The 23,583-nt window shown below is 36.6% G+C and overlaps 1 protein-coding gene across 4 annotated transcripts in view; it reads right to left on the bottom strand.

Annotated features, from left to right (window-relative positions):
- PPP3CC (protein phosphatase 3 catalytic subunit gamma) overlaps nt 1-23,583 on the bottom strand; it is a 90,766-nt gene that overhangs the window by 15,442 nt on the left and 51,741 nt on the right. For all 4 annotated transcript variants that reach the window (XM_067039861.1, XM_059072472.2, XM_059072471.2 and 1 more), the window contains exons 5-10: nt 14,802-14,947; nt 12,935-13,074; nt 10,119-10,196; nt 9,800-9,894; nt 5,973-6,098; nt 5,168-5,239 (exon numbers count right to left, since the gene is read on the bottom strand). In XM_067039861.1, coding sequence (XP_066895962.1) covers nt 5,168-5,239; nt 5,973-6,098; nt 9,800-9,894; nt 10,119-10,196; nt 12,935-13,074; nt 14,802-14,947 — 657 coding nt within the window. The remainder of the gene's footprint in view (nt 1-5,167; nt 5,240-5,972; nt 6,099-9,799; nt 9,895-10,118; nt 10,197-12,934; nt 13,075-14,801; nt 14,948-23,583) is intronic.

Below are 23,583 nucleotides of genomic sequence, written 5' to 3'. Positions count from 1 at the left end.
AGCTTTTCTTTGGTTAGTATTTGGACTATATATTTATTCTCCTTTTACTTTTAAATTTTCTGTATCTTTATGTTTTAGATCTGTCTCTTATAAACCATCATAAAATGTTTTTAAAAAAATCTTAACTGACAATCTGTCTTTTATTCATTTACATTTAATGAAGTTGCTGATAAATTTATCAACATAATTTATTCTATTTGTCCTAGTGTTGTTATAGGTACCTTCCCTCCTTTTTTGCCTTCTAAGTTATTTTTTTATCATGCCATTTTTTTCTATAAACTTAAAGGTTACATACTTTTTAAAAAGCCCTCCTTTCTTGAAAATTACTTACACCATGCATCGCTTACTTATCAAAGTATAATGTTAACGGGTACTTTTCTCCTCTCCCCAAATAATACAGCATCCTCACACACTTTTACTCTATCCCACTGCTGACTATTATTGTCATATATTTTAATTCTGTCTGTTAAATCCAACAAAAATTATTATTGTTTAATAAGGTCTAAATTAACTTGATTTACCCACATATTTTCTGCTATTTGTACTCTTTATTTCTTCCTGACTCTCCAAGCTTCCATCTGGTATTTTCCTTCCGTTTGAAAAATATTCTTTAGAATTTCATTTAGTGTGGGTCTCCTGGTAATTCTCTTAGTATCTTTTTTAAAGGGAGGAACAGCTGAAAAATGCTTATTTCTTCTTCATTTTTGAAGGGTATTTCTGCTAGGTATAGAATTCTAGATGTACCAATTATTATCTTTCAGTGCTTTGAATATGTCATTCCATGGTTTCCTGCTTCCATTGTTTGCTTGAGAATCTACTGTCAGTTTAATTATTCTCTTTTGAAAGTAATCAATTGTTTTTTTTTCCTGGCTGCTTTAAGATTTTTTTCTTTGTCTTTCATCTGAAGCACTTTTACTATGGTGTGCTTAGATAGTTTTCTTTGTATTCATTCTGCTTTGGTTTGGGGGACTTCTTCAATCTGTGGCTTAACTTGTCAGTTTTAGAAAAATTTCAATCCATTATCTCTTCAAATACTGGTTCTACCCCATTCTCTCTCTCTTCTCTAGGATTCCAAACACACCGGTGATACCTATTCCCTGTATCCTCCATGTCACTTATACTTTTGGGGGTATTTTATTTTTTCTCTTTGTGATTTATTCTAGGTTGTTTCTTCTGACCTATATTCTAGTTCATTTACTCTTTGTTTAGCTTTATTGAATCTGCTGTGTTTTTTATTTTTCATTCCTAGAATTTTCTTTTTGTGCTTTATCAACTCTGCTACATCCCTTTTTATTTTTATTTTTTTTAAATAAGTTTTTTTTGTTTTTGTTTTTTTAAACCCCACATTTGTTTATTTATTTATTTTTGGCTGTGTTGGGTCTTCGTTTCTGTGCGAGGGCTTCCTCTAGCTGTGGCAAGCGGGGGCCACTCTTCATCACAGTGCACGGGCCTCTCACTATCGTGGCCTCTCTTGTTGTGGGGCACAGGCTCCAGATGCGCAGGCTCAGTAGTTGTAGCTCACGGGCCCAGTTGCTCCGTGGCATGTGGGATCTTCCCAGACCAGGGCTCGAACCCGTGTCCCCTGCATTAGCAGGCTGATTCTCAACCACTGTGCCACCAGGGAAGCCCTATTTTTATTTTTATTATTATTTTTGTGGTACGCGGGCCTCTCACTGTTGTGGCCTCTCCCGTTGCGGAGCACAGGCTCCGGATGCACAGGCTCAGCAGCCATGGCTCACAGGCCCAGCCACTCCGCGGCATGTGGGATCTACCCAGACTGGGGCATGAACCCGTGTCGCCTGCATCGGCAGGTGGATTCTCAGCCACTGCGCCACCAGGGAAGCCCATCCTTTTTTATAATTCACAATTCTCTGCCAAAAATTTTAATCTAGTCTTTTATGTTCTTGAACAGTTAGCATTGTTTTATTTTTTAGAATACGTATTTTAAAGTTTGGTCTGATAAAGCCAGTGTCTGGAGAACCTGAGGGTCTGTTTTTATTTTTTTCTCTTTCTGCTGGTTCTCACTCATTTTGTTATGTCTCCTCATATGCCTAGTTATTTTTGGTTGTGAGCCATGTATTATATTTGAAAGACAGTTTGCAGTAGTTTAAAGTTCTACATAATGCTATCTTAGTCTAAAGAGGTTTGCTTTTGCCAGATGCTTGGGACTACCTTATTTAAATTTCAGAGATTGAAATGATTTGAAGACAGGCTGTAGTCCCTTCCAGGGCATTCTATTTCCAGTTCACCCTTACTTTTACATAGATGCAACCTTTAGGGGTCCCAAACCAATGAGCAGAAGCTTACCAGCACTCAATTCATCTTTGGCAAGTCATGAACCCCAACTTTTTTTAGCTTCTATCAAGAGGGCTGGTCAACCTCTCAGCCCCCTCTTTTAATATTCATGAATGTCTTTAGGAGAAAATTGGTCCCATACGTAACCAAATGTCTTACCTCTCTGGATTTATGCCTTTTTTCCAGATCTCTACTTGGTAATTCTTTATTACTTTCTTAGTTTTCTGAATGCCTTTGAAGCAACTTTTTAAAATATTTTGTCTAGCTTTTCTAGTTGTCTTAAGAGTCAGGATTGATTTAAACTATGTGTCTGGCATTACTAACGTGAAAATCCTTAGTTTATATCACTTAGATAAAACCAAAATTGTACTGTAGTTTTTAGTGTGGTTTCAGGAAGGAATGGAATTAGGAGTGTGTTCAATTCACCAGCTTAACCTAAAGGTTATTCTTCATTTCCTTTCAGGAAAAAAAGTTTTAAAATCCTGTATCAGCTTATACCCACACACCTTGTAAAAAATGGGAATAAGAGGATTCTATCCATTTACTTTTGTACTTAACATCTAATACACTTTCCATATCAGCACCAACAGCTCTACTCCATTCTTTTATTTTTTTAATAGTTGTACTTCATACCACAAATATTTACCTACTATGCTCATTGCACTATACTTGGCTTTAAGGTGATAATGGTAAGCAAGAACGAATTTTGTCCCAGCACTCAGGGAATTTACTGTTGAGTGACTTAACAGTATTGTCACTTATTAAATACATTAATATATTAATCTTGTAACAGTATAAATAAATGTAAAATCGCAACTCTATCAAATGCTAAGAAGTTAGCACCATTGATATGAAAGCATGACAGGGGTGTTGGATCTAGTCAGGGAGAATAGAAATATCTTCCATGACGAAGTAACAATAAGCTGAATAGGAACTAACTAGAAGATAAGGGGAGAAGAAAGGAGGCTTACAGAGGGAAATAATATTCCATGTGGAGAATCTATCATATGGATATATCGTGACTGATTTACCCAGTTCTTCACTGAGGGATATTTAGATTGTTTGACTCTTTTGCTACTACAGATGGTACTTCAATAAATATATCCATATATAACTTTGGGCATAATTTAGTAAGCATGTCCTTATGATAATCAAGGATACATATACACAATAGAGTTAAAACATACAATAGAGTTCACAATAATTTCCATTTCCACTTAGATTTAAATATAAAATTTACTAGATGTATTTCTTACATATTTCATCCTTTCCTAACTTAAATTCTTTGTTTTAATTTTCACTTGGCTGCACTATTTTCTCAAGACCTGGTTCCCTGCAGTGATCTCCTATCCCATTCATAAAGGTAAACACAAGCTATGCTCCATCTGCTCTGCACCCTCAATGTGGAATCTGAAGCATAAGTATGTATAGGACTCTCGTCTATATTCTCAAAGTAAGCTAGGCTTTCTCCACTATGTATATAGCTCATCCTAACAGCTGAATGAATCACCTTAGCATAAGCTTGGGGAGAATGAGATGGTCAGAGGTTTGTGCTAAGGTGCTACCATCTCTCCAGAATCTTCTGTATTCTCAGATAAGTTAGGACCTATCTTTAAAATCAAATCTCCTGAAACATATTAGGGAAAAAATACTTGGCTATGTATACAACAAAATGTAACTATATAAATATCTCTCACAGGCCAATAAGAAAAACAAACAAACATGCACATAACAGTAGAAAAGTGGGCAAAATAAATGAATTGACAACTCATAAAAAGAAATAAAGGTGGTCAATAAATACAAGAAAAAAACTTCATTAGTCATCATAAAAATAAATATTTAAGTTAAACAGCAGACTGTAAAAAATTATAAATAGTATTGGAGAGAACACTGTGAACTATGTATCACATACACAAAATGTAAACTGTTATAGCTTTTCTAGGTCCTCTGCATCCAATTTAAAGCTGTAAGTACTAATTGACACAGATTTTCAATTTCTAGAAATTTATCCTATGGAAATAATCAAGAAAGTGTTAATTTTCATTTCCTAGTATTGTTTTCCTTTCTTTCATACCACATATCAATATTTGACTCATATCCATTGGTTGTTTGTTTTCCCACCACCAGAATATAAGCTTTTTGAGAGCTTAGGACCTATACAATTGTTGGTACATATAAGGCATATAATAAACATTGGTTGTTGAACAGAACAGGCAAAGATTTATCTATAAAAATTTTCAAAACTATGGGGTTTTAAAAGAAAATTTGGAAAAAATCCAATATCCAACAGCAGGGGACTGGATAAAACAAAGAATGACTGACATGGATAACTATGTAACCATTAAAAAGAGGTCTACAAAAAACCCAGGAAGGGCTTCCCTGGTGGCGCAGTGGTTGAGAATCCGCCTGCCGATGCAGGGGACACGGGTTGGTGCCCCGGTCCGGGAAGATCCCACATACCGCAGAGCAGCTGGGCCCGTGAGCCATGGCCGCTGAGCCTGCGCGTCCGGAGCCTGCGCTCCGCAATGGGAGAGGCCACAGCAGTGAGAGGCCCGCGTACCACCAAGAAAAAAAAAAAAAAAAAAAACCCAGGAAATGTTTGCAAAACTATCAATGACTTCATTTTTGTTTAAAAGAGAAAAAAAGACACTAATACAGTATTTATATAAAGATGTTAACAGTGGGTATCTATGAGATGGTAGGATTATGGGTGACTTTTTTTATTTATGGTTTCCTGTATTTTTCAAATTTTATTTTTCTACAATGAGCAGAATTCTTTTTTTAATTAGACAAAGAAAATTATTCACAACAAACTAAAACCAAAACCAAAACTTCTTCATTTCTGATTCAAAGGAGGAAAAGGCAAGTTTACCTTCAATTTCATCATCGGAAATCAATTCATCATCAGAGCATATGTTGAGAATGTTAACCAGCATCTCTGTGACTAGATGATAAGACAAAATAACCCAAAATTTATATAATTAATAAGGTACTTTCTCTAAAATGATGTGGATATATAAACATATATGTTAAATAAACATAGATAAAAATGATTTGTCATTTTGCTATTCAGAGTAGCTGTAAGGAAGAGCATTAAATGCAGACCTTCAAGTTTATATAGATTTGGGGGAGATGACTTGCTCCAGTTAAAGTATGGAGTCTTTGAAGATTCCATTGCATAACTACTTGATTTCATTAGACTGCTGCCAGAGCCTTTTCTTCACTGATATGCATATGAAAGGGCTTCCTTCCATTTTACAAAGAAGTTAAGCCACCAGGCCTATGTACAACAGGCTTATATATTTGCACAGCTTATTTGTATAGGTGCACAAATAAAATTCCAAGAAAAATAATTCCTATTTAAATCTCTATCGCTGCAGAAATCACTGAAGGAATGGTTATTTCATTGTTACTTATGTTATTTTAACATCTTGATTATAGGATGACAGCTATTTTAAATTGATATTTAGAATAAGAAAAGCATAATCAACTAGAGTTACAATTTTAAAACCAATTAAGTGCCACTTAAAAATCTTTGTAGAGAACAATGAAAATAGAAAACATTTCTGATAGCTTTAAGAAAAACATTTCTGAACCATCAGGGGACTCATGCAAATATAAGGGTGCTCAGTCACTAGTTAGGACAATTGATGGTCCAGATGCTTTAGTTCTCTTACCTTTTTCCCCAACAAAAGGCAAAGACCACGTGAAAACATCCATAAAGTTTGGAAGCCAGTATGGGTGTGGAGAACAGTTAAACTGCCTGATATTCATGACATTGTTTTCATATTTTAACACAGCAGCTAAAAAGGAAAAAGGAGGAAAGTCTGGCACAGAGGAAAATGACATGGCAACTAGTACACTTTGTACAGCTGCGTACCTACTACAAAGAATTCAAGAACTTACTTTCCATTTATAAATTCAAGACAGATGGAAAATCTTAAAGCATGTTATATAGTTCATTCTTTTAAGAATTATCCCAAGAAACAAAGTTACCTGAAGAGCTCTTATATATAATAAAAGTACAAAAGAAACTAAGCTCTGAAACTTCAAAGGGTCTTGCACAGTAACTATCTCTAGAAATCTCAGATTCCACATGAGAAAAATTTCATCATAATTTCCCTTTATAGGCCAAGTGGTTACAATTACAACTTTCCTCTGAGGGCAAACATTTCTCATTAAATGAACACAGCCTGTTTTCCTAGTCATTAGCCAGAGCCAAAGATTTTATAAACTTTTTAGGAGTTTATAACATAGCAGTTATTAATTCATAGTGGGGGATACAGATAGATGGTAAACTTGGAGCAGTTTAATAAGGTTCAAAGTAGATTAAATCATTCTGCATATAGTATGTGAAGAAAAAAATGCCCGTCTCTCCTATACACAGTTAGTATATTGCTCACACTCTATAAATGTTTAATATTAACCAGTTCATATATATATGGCACGCATACTTTGGTACCAAACTGATTTTCTTTATATTTAAAACTTAAAAAAAAAAATGCAATCCCTTAGTTTTCATCACCAGCAGTGCAATGTAGTTTGCATTATTCTCTTAATTATTCTTACTATGATCATAAATAGAATAGGGTATAATAATAGTTCTCTAGAAATGACAGTTATAGGTCATCTCCTGATTCCTGTCTCTTTGCTTATTGCAGGATAGCCTAGTATTCTCAAAATTAAAGTCACTGGATGTTTAAAATGTACACCATAGATCATAAAGAAAATATATGAAAATAGGATTTTCAGCTTTTAAGAAGCTTCTAATACTGGTTACAATGTACACGTCCCATTATTTTCAAGTATATGTATTTTACTTAGGTTAGATGAATATATAAATATTCAACAACTCCCTCAATCTACACAAGAAAAAGAGGTGGGAGGTGGACACAAAAATAGAAATAGAGATGTTTAAAAATCATGACTTAAAGGTCTTTCATGTAACCAGTGGAACTAAGAAATGCCTGTTGGTACCAGTAAGTCTAAAGAATATACAAGAAAGAAAAACAACAGTAAGAGAAAAAGAAGGAGAAGGGGATAGAGTTGCCTTTTTCAAGAAAAGAGGTACTTGTGTGGTGAATAACTGAGTACCACCAGAGATTATTTTAGATGTCACAGGCCCTCCTCCCCCCAGCCAAAGGTTAAGAAACAACCAAGGAAAATAAGATTGTTTCAAGGTAAAGTGTGTTACCAATTATGTCAAAGCCAACAAAAAACTCAGAATCAACTGTGACTTTAACAGTTTACTAAAGGAATAATCAAGAACAAGACCAGATTAGAATATGGCAAAGAATGAACTGGCAGTTAGTAAGCTAGTAAAGTGATTGCTGATTTAGATGATATGTTTCAGATTAGCACACTGATAAATCCACTGGGCAATCAATAAACACTTTTTTTTTTTTTTTTTTTTTTTTTTTTGGCCAACGCTGTGCAGCTTGCAGGATCTTGGTTCTCCAACCAGGGATTGAACCCAGGCCCCTGGCAGTGAAAGTGCCAAGTCCTAACCACTGGACTGCCAGGGAATTCCCTCAATAGACACTTTTAATAGTTAGGTTAATAAAGGAAGTAAGAAGGGAAAGTCTTCATCATAGATAAGAGAACTAGGGACACTGTCCTTGAGGAAGTTTGACAACATAAATGGCACATACCATTCATAAGGGAGGAAATGAGAACAAAAACTAAGTTTCTAATGTATTGGAAATATTAGGAAAAAGGAAATAAGAAAGAATGGAGTTAGGGAGAAGCAGAGTATTATAGGATAGCTAAGACTCAGAAAAGATTGACGAGAAGCAAAAAGAAAATATAAGACTGGAAGAGAATTTAAGTCAAAGAAATGCCTTTTTAAAATGGACAGCAAGTCACTAAGGACATTCAGAGATAACTGTTCCAAAACAGACTGAAATGAGATGTGCCATTTCATAGTCTACTCTGAAATAGAGGAAGTAGTAAATATACTGTGGACCTCTTTTAAACTTCTCTCCCAAACTGCATATACAAGATATGACTATAAAGTAATGAGACTTAAGAAACCACCAACGACAAACACACCAGACCTTATATATCAGATGAGTGTGGTCCTTTGCTGTAATCACACCAGGCAAAATAACAGTAGAATGTTATAGTAGTACAGCAATTTATAGTTTGACCAATGCTTTTAATATTCATTTTGATTATTCCGACTTATCTCCAACAAGCCTATATCACAGTTATTTTAAGGACAAACTGAGGCTCAGAGAAGTTAAGTATCTCATTAACTGTGAATTTAAAAGTGAAGCAGGACTAGACTAGGATTTCTGACTCCTAGCTCGGTGCTCTTATCAATATACCTTGCTGCCTTACTGTATATTTAATCCAAAGATGCTGCCATCACTCAAAACATTTCTGGAACTCCTCTTTTGGAATTGCCTCCAGAGCCATTTTATAAGCAACACAGGAAAAACCAGTCTCATTACGTTATAATCATACCTTGTTCCTGACCCCAAATGGTATCGTCTAGCTTGATCACTCACCTTATTCATCAGTCTTGACTCCGAATGACTTTTGGCTGTTCCAAAAATCAAATCCACCCTCAAAGGACGAAGATTTCCCATCATTGAGGATAGTCAAAAGAATGTGTCGCAGACTCTGAAGGCAATGCCAAAAGAGGAGTTCCAAAAATGTTTGAACAACGGGCAGCATTGTTGGAATAAATGTATAACCTCCCAAGGTAACTACCTTGAAGGGACAATACTCACTTGGATATATTTGTTCTGGCATGTTTGTTTAAAAGTTCTATTATTTTATAGTCATACAACAAAATAGTTACAGAGGCATGTTACAGAGGAGGTTTCTAAGTAGACCACTGCTCTGATACAAAACTTAATGAACTAGGAATCATAAAAGTTAAATTAAAAAAAAATGACTAAAATAGACTAAAAGTCTTAGATGTAGAATATCTGGATCAAAAGGCATGTGTATAACCAATTATCTTTTTTATATGGGAACCTGAGGTTAAGAAAGATTATATGACTTACCTAAAGTCACACTATTAGTTTCTGGCAGGGCTTGGACTAAAATGAAGATTTTTATGACTTTTTGTAGAGTATTCATTCTAACTGTATCATTTCTTAAGAGCAAAAACAGCTTAACGGACAGACACTAAAACACTAAACAGTGACATTTTATTGAGGTAGTACTGTTATAAATAAATTAAATTCATCAAAACCGTTAATTTATGCTGACTGTTCTAACCTGAACCTGAAGTAATTTATTCTTCTTATATTTTGATTCAGTAGTACAAATCAGACTATTTATACTCACACAGAGCCCAATAAATCCTTTGGAGATGAAAACCAAGCAGAAGCCTAAATTCTAAGTTTCTTGGCCTTTGTTTCAATTAAGACCCTTTTTTTTCTTATTTAAAATGTATATATATTCAGAAAATTACCTATGCACATACATATTAAACTAGAGCTCACATTTACTCACAAATTCAAACTCAAATATTGCTGGTCTCCTTTACCTTTATTGTTATAGACATCTAGGTAATTGGGGGCAGAGAAAATAGTAATGAGTGATGGAAAGCCTGTCGTTTGGCTCTTCCTGTACATTCGATACCTGGAAGAGAAATGACAGCCCGTCTGTCTTGATGTTAAAGGCAAAAACTCTGCAGTGCTGTTTGTTACAGTTGGTTGTTGTTTTTTTTTTTTGGCCACGCCACACCACAAGCAGCATCTTACTTCCCTGACCAGGGATTGAATCCGTGCCCCCCTGCAGTGGAATGTGGAGTCTTAACCACTGGACCACCAGGGAAGTCATGGTACAGTTTTAATATAACTTACCCAGCATCTTGGGCTTCATGGGCTCTGATTATTGATAACAGATTATTGTTCTGCAAAAATTCACAAACTGCAGGGTAACTGAAAAAGAAAATAGAAAACACAAATCCAGAATTAAAACACTTGTTTTTTAATAGGAGAAAGGGGAAAAGTCAAGAGGAAATGAGTTAAATTTGTTTTAGAATTATAGGTTTTCATTACCACTGAACTTTTATTAATAGCTTAGCAATCATCACTCTTGTTTTTCCATGTCACTGATATTCATTCCAGTTCAAGGACACAGATAACAGACAACCAACCCTAGGACAGAAGCAGAGCTCCCCCACCTTTTTTTTTCTTAACCCACAACAATAATAATACAACACCAAAACTTTTCTTGGTATCTTGATATAAAAAAAGGATCACAGCAGTGTGTGTGTGTGTGTGTGTGTGTGTGTGTGTGTGTGTGTGTGTGTAGTAGGTGCTAAAAACTGAACATACAATTTTTCAAATTGTCAAACTGCTAGAAACGTTAAAGAACCTACTTATAGCTTCACAGGTAATATCAATATCAAGATAATATTATGCAGGAATATTTCAGGAGCAAATACAAATACTATATCCAACCTTATTCAAATGAAAGGTAGGATATTTGCATCTCTCCTATCGTATTCTTTTAGCACTAGTACCTTTCTGAATGGCAAATGTTTGATACGAAGAACTGGAGAATACAAAATTATCCTGGAATTATCCAAGTGTTAATTATTTAATTTATGTTTAATCTTTGTTTCTTATTATGTTCATTAGAAAAAAATAAGTTTTAAAATAGGCTGCACATTCACCTGGCATAAAATTAAAAGATATAAAAAGTTATACAGTGAAATGTCTCCCTCCATCTTACCTCTATCTTCCAGCTACCCTGGAAGCAAGCAATGTTCTTGGTTTCCATATTCAATTTCAAGCAATTATGCACACACACACGCACAACCCCCCTTTTAGAAATGTCATCAGATGGTACACATAGCTTTTTACTATGTCTTTTTTTTCACTTCATACTAGTGATTATTCCAATCAGTATATAAAGGATTTGTTTTCTTTTTTTCATTTTTAAAAAACAGCCTCATTGCATTGTCTGGTACATTCCATTGTCTGGATGTACAAGCATTTATTTAACTAGTCTCCTATTGAACGTTTAGGTTGTATAAAATCATCATCATAAATAATGCAACAATGAAAAACTTGTACATGCATTTTACACGTTTTCAAGTACAGCTGATTCCTATCATTTGCAGTAGCTGTGTTCTATAAAGTTGCTGCAAAAACTGAGCTAGTGAATACTGGACCACTGCTCCTAGGGGAAGTAGAGGGTTACGGTTCTGTGAGCCTCTGGTCACAACGTTTCGTCAACTAATCAACACATAACCTTGTTTTATGTGTGTTTCTGTGTAAAGTCACCTTATTTAATGTATACTGTTGATTCATTAACATGGGACTCATGGCCAACAGTGCCATAACTCACTCCTGAATGGAGCTTATATAACACATCACAGCCTTCTTGCACATAGGAACACTAGACAGCACTTCAGCAGTATGCTTGGGGCCACTTTAAACAGCAAAACACCAACAAAAAATGTGGGAAATGTTTCACTAAATAGACCACAAAAAGAATGCTTGCTTACAGTATGAGAGCTGAAACAAGAGGCAGAGCAGCTGCACGTTCAACCTCAGCCGGAACGTGCACAGGGTGTCTCAAATTTTCTGTTGCTCTGTATGCCTGAATGTCTGTGAATGACTGGAAGTGTTGTGAGTATTGATTCCAGGGTTACAAATAAATCTTAGCAAGTAGGTAAATTTGCAAATCAGAATTCGTGAATAATGAGGACTGACTGTATAGCCACAGGATTACATTTTAGAAGTAGAAATTCTGGAACAAAAGCCATGGCCATTTATAATTTAGAGATGTTGTCAAGCTCACTGCCATAGAAATTGTACCAATTTATAATCTGCTAAAAAATAAAAAAAATTATGTTCTTTATTTTAAGCAATGTAAAGAGAAGTAAAATTTAAATGACTTCATATTAGTCACTGCTAAAGTTGGCAGAATGGAATGAAAAAAGTTTACTTAGAAGAATGTTAAAACTATGGCAAAACTGAGGCTTTCTTTTGTGTGCAGGATTTCATTTAATGAATGCATTATCTTAGGCAATTATCAAAGATTTTTCAGGGTACTAAATACAGGTATTATTTATTAGAATAAAATATTGGGTTTTTTTAAAAAAAATTCAGGCTTCAAACTTCCCTGATTCTCCCTAGTTTGGAGTGGCAAAGCACAATGCAAGCTCACATATGAGATTTAAGACAACAACCAACTTCCAGGAAATGTCCTGGGCTTAGTTCACAGTGTCCTGTTCTTTTTATATCTTTGCCAATACCAGTGGTTCCAAAAGCTGGAGAGCTTTTTAAAAAAATAACAGGATTCCCTTGTCTCAGGCTTACTGAATCAGAATCTCTGAGGGAAGAGCCAAGAAATCTTTATTTTTAAAAAAGTCAATAGATGATGTTTGGGAACAAATAATCTAGATCATTTAGAGTCAGACAACAATATTTAAGCACTGCAAGATGTTCTATTCAGTCGTGTTCAGTATATTACACTTATTAGGGCATAATACCTAGTAAAATATAAAAAACAAAACAAACAGAGTTTTCTGCCTTCAATTAATCAAAAAATTAAATAGAAGTCCCTGAGCTACACAAATTCAAGATACAAAATATGTAGTTAAAAATAATTTGATAAAATATGTTACAATTTCCTTTTTCTAATATTCTGAGGATTAGCTTACCTGTAAAAATAAGAGCACCCTCGGACCGTGTTGTGGGTATAGTGTTCCAAGGTCTTTTCATTGCCATAATCCTCTGAGGGATCAGACCAAAGCAGGTCACACACTGGCCCAAAGGCTGGAGGTTCTTTAAACCTGTCTAACTAAAAGACACGTAAAAGCCAAAAGAAGAAAAATCATGAAAGCAAAAGAGCTTTTGGAAAATGGTATGGGTCAAAAAACACCTTTCCACTCATAAGAATGTATTAGGAGAGTGGGTGGTAAGCCCTTTAGGAAGAAAATGAACATTTAATAAATGTAGATACAATTTTTATTTGTTTTTAGTATTAAATTTTAATAAATATCCCTATCCCTACAGTAGAAAAGGACCTCCTTACATCTTAATCTTAAAAGCAGTGCTCATTTAATTTGAATGTGAAACCAATCACTATAGAAACATACTATTTATTAGAAAGACCCTGTAAAGTTTATTTCAATTGCCTAGGTGAGCCAATGTTACCATGAGAGCAGGAAGGGTTTTGCAATGGTTCTGTTCATTGTTTATCTCATTTCCAAGGACATTTCTTTATTTTAAAGAATGCTAGTTTTATTTTGCAAAAGGCTTTCATCCTTTCCATTCTATTCAGTGGAGGCATTTCAACATAAGTTATTAACTCAAGCCTTTAGTCACTGCTGCTTTGGTTAATGCATGAAAGCCAAGAGAAAACAAGTAACTAGGATAACTGAATGCCAAGAAGAGGACCTCTACTAAGTGAAAGGGGAGCTTTTTATTAATACAATTGATTCAGAATTGTAAAATTCAAGATTTACTATGTAAAAGAGAAATGTTGTTTATTTAATAACAACACGGCAGCAGAAAAGGCTGTGCATACGGGCATACCCTCTTACCTTGAGGATAGTAACTTAATTCAGAGAAAACCTCTCTTATACCTATATAAGAGAGGTAAGAGAATACAAGGTAGAGAAGAGAAGATTGGTGATGTAGATCAATATAAGTGAAAAAAGACTGATCTCCTTTTTTCAGTCATGAAGATACACAATCCTGAAAATCATAATTACCAACTAAGGCAAGTGTAGCAATTAAACTCTATCATCTGAAATGTCAAAGTCAATGAATTTCAGAGCTGGGAGAGTCCTCAGACCATCCATTTCAACGTCCTCATTTTACAGAGAAGAAAATCTAAGAGGGTAAGTGATTTGGTAAAGGTTACACAATTAATGGCAGTACAGGGATTAGAACCCTGGCTTTCTTCCTTCCTTATTGTTACATAATTTAAAGTTTCAGGGTTATACTCAAAATATGTTTCTAGTTGGTTGAAGCACAGACTTCGTTAAAAATCAGACATTTTCTGGGCTCCTAGTGGAGCAGTGGTTAAGAATCCACCTGCCAATGCAGGGGACACAGGTTCGAACCCTGCTCCAGGAAGATCCCACATGAGGGGGAGCAACTAAGCCCGTGAGCCACAACTACTGAGCCCAAATGCCACAACTACTGAAGCCTGCATGCCTAGAGCCCGTGCTCCACAACAAGAGAAGCCACCACAACGAGAAGCCTGCGCGCTGCAACGAGGAGTGGCCCCCACTTGCTGCAACTGGAGAAAGCCCGTGCGCAGCAACAAAGACCCAATGCAGCCAAAAATAAACAAATAAAATAAATAAATTTATTTTTTAAAAATGAGACATTTTCTGGAAGATATCTAGGAAAATGTTAACAGTAGTTATTGCCCAATGACAAGATCAAAGGTGATTTCCATTTTCTTACTTTAATTATCTGTAAAAATTTTCAGCAATAAAGACATATTAGTTGACTGTAATAAAAAACAAAATTAAAAGCATATTTACTCCATGAGACTAATGAAAGATTACTTACTTTCCGAATGTCATCTAAACAAGTAATTTCAGGTGACATTCCTCCATGTACACACAGAAACTGCTGGTTTAAGAGGGCAGCAAGAGGAAGACAGTCAAATGTTTCCATACACGCATCATACACCTGTTCAGAATATTTGATTCGACCTATCAAAAAAGGAAAAACAAAGGAAGAGAGTTAAAATTTATCATACATGTAAAAGGATATATGCCAGTTGATTATGAAGCTACTCCAAAGCCATTTGTTACAGGCAAATTTGAAAACACAATCATCTTTGTAAAGATATTTCTGAAAAGTTGGGGATAAAGGGCAAACAAAATCTCCCTCTTTTTCTACAAGTGTGACCTTGGATTAACTTTCCAGCTCTGTTGTCCTGGAAACCTGATAAGGTGAATGTAATCAACTGTGTTATTAGGCAACATTTCTTTTCTTTTCTTTTCTTTTTCTTTTTTTTTTTTTTTTTGCGGTACGCGGGCCTCTCACTGTTGTGGCCTCTCCCGTTGCGGAGCACAGGCTCCGGACGCGCAGGCTCAGTGGCCATGGCTCACGGGCCCAGCCGCTCCGCGGCATGTGGGATCTTCCCGGACCGGGGCACGAACCCGCGTCCCCTGCATCGGCAGGCGGATTCTCAGCCACTGCGCCACCAGGGAAGCCCCTAGGCAACATTTCTTATGGTAAAAATTACTCAGTTACCTGGCGGAAGCTATAGCTTTGGGCTTCTCTGAGCGTGGTGACTCTTAAGGTATGTCCCTCGTGGGACCCTGGAAGCTATGCCAATAAAGCTTTCACAAAAGATACTGGCACTTGTGATGCATGAGGCTTTCAAGCCAGGGTGGCTCCCTAATCTGCCCAATGTGGATACTGTTTCCTTGCACCTGAGCTGTGACTAGGAGAGGGTGGGAGAAAGGGAGGCAAAAGGCAGAAAAGCTCCAGACTGCGGCATGTACTTCTAGGAGGACTACTCCACGAAAAGGGATGCCTGATGCTGCCCTTCCTGAGCTGTACTCTTCTAGGATGGACGCCATGTATGGGTCTCTCGTGAGTCTGAATATTTTGTTGGGTCTAAAAAGACTCCCTGGTGGTATTGAAGACATATAAATAGAAACTGAAGTTTTAGGCGTCATCAATAAAATGTCAATATTTTTGCTCATGATTTTTAAGGTCTTCAAGCAAATTATGTCCTGATTTTATTTTATGTAAAAATGTTCATCTCAGTGAACTCTATTTTGATGTGGTTGTCATTTTGAGGCTACAGAACAAAAAAACACTCCAGCTGGTAGACAGTGGGTTGGCTTCCACAATTATCTAAAAAGAACAGGTCATGGGCTTCCCTGGTGGCGCAGTGGTTGAGAGTCCGCCTGCCGATGCAGGGGTCGTGGGTTCGTGCCCCGGTCCGGGAAGATCCCACATGCCGCGGAGCGGCTGGGCCCGTGAGCCATGGCTGCTGAGCCTGCTTGCATACCGCAAAAAAAAAAAACAAAAAAAACCAAAAAGAACAGGTCATGAAATAATAGTTGGCAGATGGCTTTAGTTTAAAGAGAAAGGGAATTCTTTGGCCTTGGGTTCAAAAAGCCAATATGCTAGCAGGTGCATACTGGTGGAGACGGCCACAAGTTATACAGGCAGGCAGCCCTACCAAACTGTGAGCTCCTTCTCTTCCAGGATTCTGTGAAGATGAGACAAAGCCTACAGGGCCCAGAGAACAACACTATAGCAAGTGAGTCAGATTATCTAGTTGGTAATTAGTTCTGTGTTTATTTTCTTCTTGTAATCTCCATGCTTTTAGAAAAGACATGTTCAAGTATCAGAGCCTGGTCTTGGCAAGGCTTTGGGGAATAATATGAAGGGTGATGTGTCCAGATTTGGGCCAGAGTGCAGTACATGGGTAGCAGGAATGACTGGAGAGAGATCCCTAAAGGGAAGGTGTAACCAGTGGACCACACTTAAGGTGCTTCATCCCTGAAGGTGAAGACTGCCTATTGCCAATACTGATCAGGATTTGAGGGCATTAAGGGAGGCTGTGAGTTCCTTTATAATCTTTTAGAGCATTCTGTGTTACCACAAAGGCAGTTAGAATCATCTATTTTACAATATATGCTAATTCTATTATGACATCCAAGTTAATAAGAGCCATGTCTTCTGCATCTTTGTATCTCCTTGCAATTACATCCTTATATTCTGCTTTGTACCTGAGCACTACATGTTTGGCTATCTCAGAAGTAGACCCAGCAATGGCCAGAGAGTGTGTTAAAGGAAAAAAAATCAAGGGAAAAAAACCCTTTCATTTGTGGCCAGTGATTGACTTTTTCTCCTGTAAATCCATGGAGCCAGAGTTCCCCCTGTTGCCAACATCAATAAGGAATTCCTTTGTAAGAGTCCTGAGGTTGTATATAGGCAGGGATTTTAATTAGTTATTAATTCATGCTCCAAATACCACTTTACATCAATAAGATGCCTTTCAACCCAAAGAATGACTCAAAAGAGTTCCTTAGCCTAATTCCAGAAGACTACCGAGTCTGGAGAAAGACAGAAGGTAATACAGTGTCTTAACCCATTTTGTAAATTAAAACAGGAAGTCACAAATCAAATTAAACAAAGCGCACAACCAAAATGGGTTACGGAATGTTACCATTTTTATTTTCTTAGAGTTGATGAATATGTATATAAATACCAACATTTTTATTTTCTGAGGGGTTAGATTGAAGATGACTTAGTTTAGCTGTATTTTCTAGCATGGATATATAATCCTTGTATAGTAATATTTATTGTTATATCACCTTTATTATTGAAATCTGTTGAAGGCTCACAATGTACCTGTGCCATCAGTGAGTTAAGTGTTCAACACAGTGGAATGGAGTCTGGAGCCTGACTTCCTGGATTCGAACCTCAGCTCTGCCACTTACTAGCAATAGTACCTTGGACGAATTACTTGACTCTCTGTGCCTTTACTTCCTCATCTATAATATAGGCCTAATAATAATACCCACCTACATTACAAGGTTGCCGTGAGGATTAAATGAATTCACATATGTAAAATGCATTGAATAATGTATGACACAAAGTTGGTTCTATATACGTGTTAACCAATAAAATTACCTTATTTTACCCTCATTGAAACCCTGTGAAGTAGGTACATTACCTTCATTAAAAAGCTGAGGAAACTGGGCTCACTTGGCCAAAGCTGCAACTAGTAAGTGGCAGGACTAGAACCTGTTCATGCTCTTAACATGATGCAATACTCCTCCCAATCATTATTTTTAAATTAAATATTTAGTAGGAGAATCTAAAGAGCCAAATAGATCATTACCAAAGGTTAAATGAGCTGACTCAAGTGTTTTGTTTTCATGATAAATTGTAAGATACATCCCATAATGAAGGAAACATGCACCTCAGTCACAGGATCACACTGATACAAGTTCTAACTAGTATCAATAATATAACATTAACAAAACAAAATTCTCAACAATATTCTTTGAAAGTTATTTTGAGAGTCAGCACTATTTGCAGGAAACCATGACCAGGTCTAAACAGTGATTATATATTTGTTTTAGTTTTTATTTGCTTTCATTGTTTTTTTAAAACAAAGGTTAATAGGTTCAAAAAAAAAAAAAAAGGTTCAGAATTAGTGCCTCTTCCCCCTCTTTGCAGGCAACTAGCTTCCTGGGTGTCTTTATAAAGATATTCTATGCGTACATATGCAGATATGTATATTTATTCCATTTTCACAACATCCTTTTGTTTTTTAAGATAAATGTAGAACATGTACACTGTTTTCACTTGCTCTTTGGACTTCTTTTTTTAAATAAATTTATTTATTTTGTTTTATTTATTTTACTTTTGGCTGCGTTGAGTCTTTGTTGCTGCATGTGGGCTTTTCTCTGGTTGCAGCGAGAGGGGGCTACTCTTCGTTGCGGTGTGCAGGCCTCTCATTGTGGTGGCTTCTGTTGCAGAGCATGGGCTCTAGGCGTGCAGGCTTCAGTAGTTGTGGCTCATGGGCTCAGCAGTTGTGGCTCTCGGGCTCAAGAGCACAGGCTCAGTACTTGTGCCGCACGGGCTTAGTTGCTCCGCTGCTCGAACCCGTGTCCCCTGCATTGGCAGGCGGATTCTTAACCACTGTGCCGCCAGGGAAGCCCCTTTTTGGACTTTTCTTTTTTGGCTGTGCTGTGCAGCACGAGGGATCTTAGTTCCCGGATGAGGGATTGAACCCAGGCACCTGGCAGTGAGAGCATGAAGTCCTAACCACTGCACTGCCAGGGAATTACCGTTTTTTGGATTTATATTTTGGAGATCATGCCACATCGTTATATGAAGAGTTTTGTTATTTTTTAATATCTATATAATATTTCACTTTATGGATATACCACAATCTAACCACACCAATCTCTTGGTACTATAAGTAATGAACAATGGCAAACATTTGTTTATTTTTTAAAAAAATCAACCTGTCATAACAATACTGTTTTCATTAGCAAAGTTACAGGAGTTTCTGGAACCTCCTGCAATTTCAGTAAGCTGTTTAACTACACATCAAAAAAGGGGCCCTTGGAAATAAGAAATTAATTTACTTTAGAAATATGGACCCAGAGCGGTGAGATGGAATCATAAAGCCACTAGGTTTCTTGCTTTCCAAGTACATAACAATAAAGAAATGTTTTTGCAAAGATAAATATGTCAAAAATTAACTGTTATACTTTGCTACTCAAATTATCTCTGGACTTGAAAGAAAAAAAAATCTCTGCAATATAAAGCACTTTAAAACTTGATATAAGAAAAGAAAAGCCTCCACCTGCCCCTCCTAGAAATATTAACAAGATTGCAGCTGCATAATTTGGAACTAAGCATCACTTAACAGTAATTATGAGGTGCTGATTCTAAATGTCACAGTGGCCCTTTAAGAAAGATCAGCTTATCAGTAAAAACACTCATGCAAAGTGGCACACATGCTCTTTCCTTACATAGGGACAAAATTTGAAATTGTACTTGAATTTGTGTGCTTATTCCAAGATTTATTAACATTTCGGATGCAGCATTAGAATGAAACAGGAGTATCTTGGCAGATAAGAGAAAAAGAAAGAAACGTGGTTTAACTAAATTAAAGCATGTGAAAAGCAAAGAAAAACCTGAGATAAGAAATCCTGTGCAAAATGACACACTCAAACTGTTTCCCAAACCTATTGTTCTATTTTCTGAAAACAGTCTGAACCAATTATACTAATCAAAAAAAGAACTATGAAAAAAACAGAGGAAGAATTAGATAGAATGTTACCAAAAAAACATGAATCTTAATTCAGAGGCATCCATACACAGCTTTTTCTTCATTACTTATCTATTGCCAAATATTGAGCATTCCAGGGCCTTTGTTAACTGCCTGATAGGCACTGTTTAATTTTCCCAGGTAAAGAAACAGAGGTGTAATGAGGACCACCCTAATATTTGGCTTAGAAAAACAATGCAAAATATTTCCAATTTTTAAAGTACTTGATGAAGTGGTTCTCAAATGACAAACAGTAGATACTTTCCAAGCCTCTGGAAGAGGTGTTCTTAACCAGCAGTGTGCTACAGAATTATCTGGGATGCTTTAAAAAGCCTTTTAAATGCTTGGGCCCCAAATGGATAATTTGAAAGTTACCAGTTTAAAAAATTGTTATAATAGTATTACATAGTGGTGAGAAAAAGCTAATTCAAGGAGTCCTATGGGAAGATAAAAAATTAAAAGTACTAGTCCTCCGGATCCAGCTTCCCACAGGTAATCACTGTTACCAATTACTTCTGCACCTTATATATTTTTAATTTACAAAGGAGATCACACTATACGTGTTCTGCAAATGGCTTCCGTCACCTAACAATGTATCTGAACAGCTCTCCATATCACTACATCTAGATATACCTTGATCTTACAACAGCTGCCTAACATTCCATTTTTTAGATGTATTATCCCTTATTTAAGCAGTCCTTTATTGACATTTCGATTCTTTTTGTTTTTTGCTATTACAGTTAACACTATAATGAACATCCTTATATATCCATATCTTCTTATCTTTTTGAGTATATAGTGTGGTAGGCAGAATTCTAAAATGACCTGCAATGACCTATACCTTTATATAATCTGTGCCCCTTTGAGTGGGTGGAACTTGGAAATATGCCAAGACTCCCATGATTATGTATCATTATGGCAAAAGGGAGATTCTCCTGGGTGGGCCTGACCTAATCAGGTGAGCCTCTGAAAAGCAGAGTGTTTTCTCCAGCTGGCTGATCACAGAAGAGGAAGGCAGAGAGATGCATTTGGGCTCTAGAAACTGAGGGTAGTTTCTAGCCAACAGCTAGCAGGAAAATAGGGGCCTTAATCCTACAGTCAATAAGGACCACCAACAACTAGTGAGCTTAGAAGACACCAAGCTCCAAATGAGAACACAGCCCTTGGTGACACCTTAATTTTGGCCCAGTGAGACCCTAAGCAGCAAATTTAGCCATATTGTGCCTGGACTTCTGACTTGCAGTAACTATGAGATAACTAATGTGCTGTTTTAAGCAGCTAAATTTGTGGTAATTTGTTATGCAGTATTAAAAAAAAAGATACAGGGCTTCGCTGGTGGTGCAGCAGTTAAGAATCTGCCTGCCAATGTAGGGGACACGGGTTCGAGCCGTGGTCCAGGAAGATCCCACATGCCGCAGAGCAACTAAGCCCGTGTGCCACAACTGAAGCCTGCGCACCTAGAGCCCGTGCTGCACAAGAGAAGCCACCGCAATCAGAAGACCATGCACTACAATGAAGAGTAGCCCCCGCTCTCCGCAGCTAGAGAAAGCCCGCATGCAGCAACAAAGATCCAATGCAGACAAAAATAAATAAAAATAAAAATAAATAAATTAAAAAAAGAAAAGATACAATCTGCATGATAAATTCCTAGAAGCCAAACTGCTGGGTCAGAAATTTTTACGGATATTCCAAAATTACTCTTTAAGTATTTTACACCAATTTAAATACTCACCAACAGTAGATCTAATTTTTTTAAAACTTCCTGGTTAATTACTGATTTTAAGTGTTTATTTCAATAAGTTCCAAGGCCTGGAATGATCTATATCTTGCCCATTTGTAGCTGACTTTTCTACTCACAGGGTTTTTAAGTGTTCACACTCTAAAATTTCTTTCAATAAGAAAGACCTTTCCTTTCAGGCATTACTAGAAGGAAAGCTGTCATCACAACTGCTAACTTTAATGTAGGATGCTACTGGTAACAAGAGTTAAAATGAGCATTGGGAACATTCACAAATTGTAAGTAGAGGGATTTTGTGGCAGCTGAATAAACTGAGTCTCTGAGAACAAATTTAAAAATTTTTTTCAACTTTGAATATTCTTTTGGTAATAAAACTTCAAATATAATATATTCCTCCAAGATGATAATCTGAAGAGAAATCTGAATAGGACACAAAGTAAAATCCATGATCAAAATATCAATTAAATGAACAATAAAGGTGTTTTTTTTTTTGGCCACACCACATGGCAGGTGGGATCTTAGTTCCCTGATGAGGGGAGGAACCCTCACCCCCTCGCAGTGGAAGTGCAGTCTTAACCAGTCGACCGCCAGGGAAGTCTCAAAGCATTTAATTTAATTTTATTTTATTTTATTTATTTATTTATTTTTTTGTGGTATGCGGGCCTCTCACTGCTGTGGCCTCTCCCGTCGCGGAGCACAGGCTCCAGACGCGTAGGCTCAGCGGCCATGGCTCACGGGCCTAGCCGCTCCGTGGCATGTGGGATCTTCCTGGACCGGGGCATGAATCCGTGTCTCCTGCATCGGCAGGCAGACTCTCAACCACTGCGCCACCAGGGAAGCCCCTGCGTTTTTATATATTCAGGATTATGGGGGGAAAGAGGTAGACTTTAGAGCTATACAAGAGATTATTTTACCTTTCTTATTTTATAAAGAATATACTAACACTTTAGAAATCAAAAAAGGTATAATTCTGTTTTTTATTTCAGTATTTTCCTTTCACTATAACAATACAAAAATTCCATGTAGTATAAACTGATATATCATTATTTTGAGTGCTAGAGTATGTACCAAAAGTCTTTAAAATGTTCATGCCCTGACACCTAGTAATTCTTCTCTGAGAGTCTATCCTAAAGATATAAATCACAAAGGATCCATTCATTCAACAATTTAATTCAACCAATATTTGTTAAGCATCTACTATGACTTATTAGATAGTGTCCTGGAAAAACAACAGAGAACAAAACACGTCCCTGCTGTCATGCAGCTTAAATTCTGGTGGGAGAGAAAGACAGTAAATAAATATATTAAAAATATATAAATTTTATATATATATATATGATATATAAAAATTTCAGGTATTGATAGATACTATGGGAAAAAAAAGTAGGGTATGAGAATAAAGTGATGAGAGTTTAATTTAGAAAAAGCAACCAGGGAAAAAAATCTCTGAGGCTATGACACGAATGAAGTAAGGATGTAGGTCTTCTAAGCAGATAGACACCTGGGAAAGCAAGAGATGATACGTGCAAATGTCCAGAGGCAAGTTCTCCCAAACAAGCCCAATATAGTCACCATCATGCTGCATGTTACTTAGAGCCAATTGTGAGTACCTAGATTCTGGTCAAAGAAATCTGTGAGGTTTTTGTTTTTGTTTTTGTTTTTGTTTTTGTTTCGCCTCACGGCTTGAGGCTTTGCAGGATCTTAGTTGGGCCTCGTGGAAGTGGAAGTGGAAGCACGGCATCCTAACCACTGGACCACCAGGGAATTCCCTGGTTTTGTTTTTTTAAATC

Source organism: Kogia breviceps, chromosome 8 (assembly GCF_026419965.1).
Source record: "Kogia breviceps isolate mKogBre1 chromosome 8, mKogBre1 haplotype 1, whole genome shotgun sequence".
Classification (NCBI taxonomy): domain Eukaryota; kingdom Metazoa; phylum Chordata; class Mammalia; order Artiodactyla; family Physeteridae; genus Kogia; species Kogia breviceps.
This window is presented reverse-complemented; position numbering and strand designations above follow the sequence as displayed.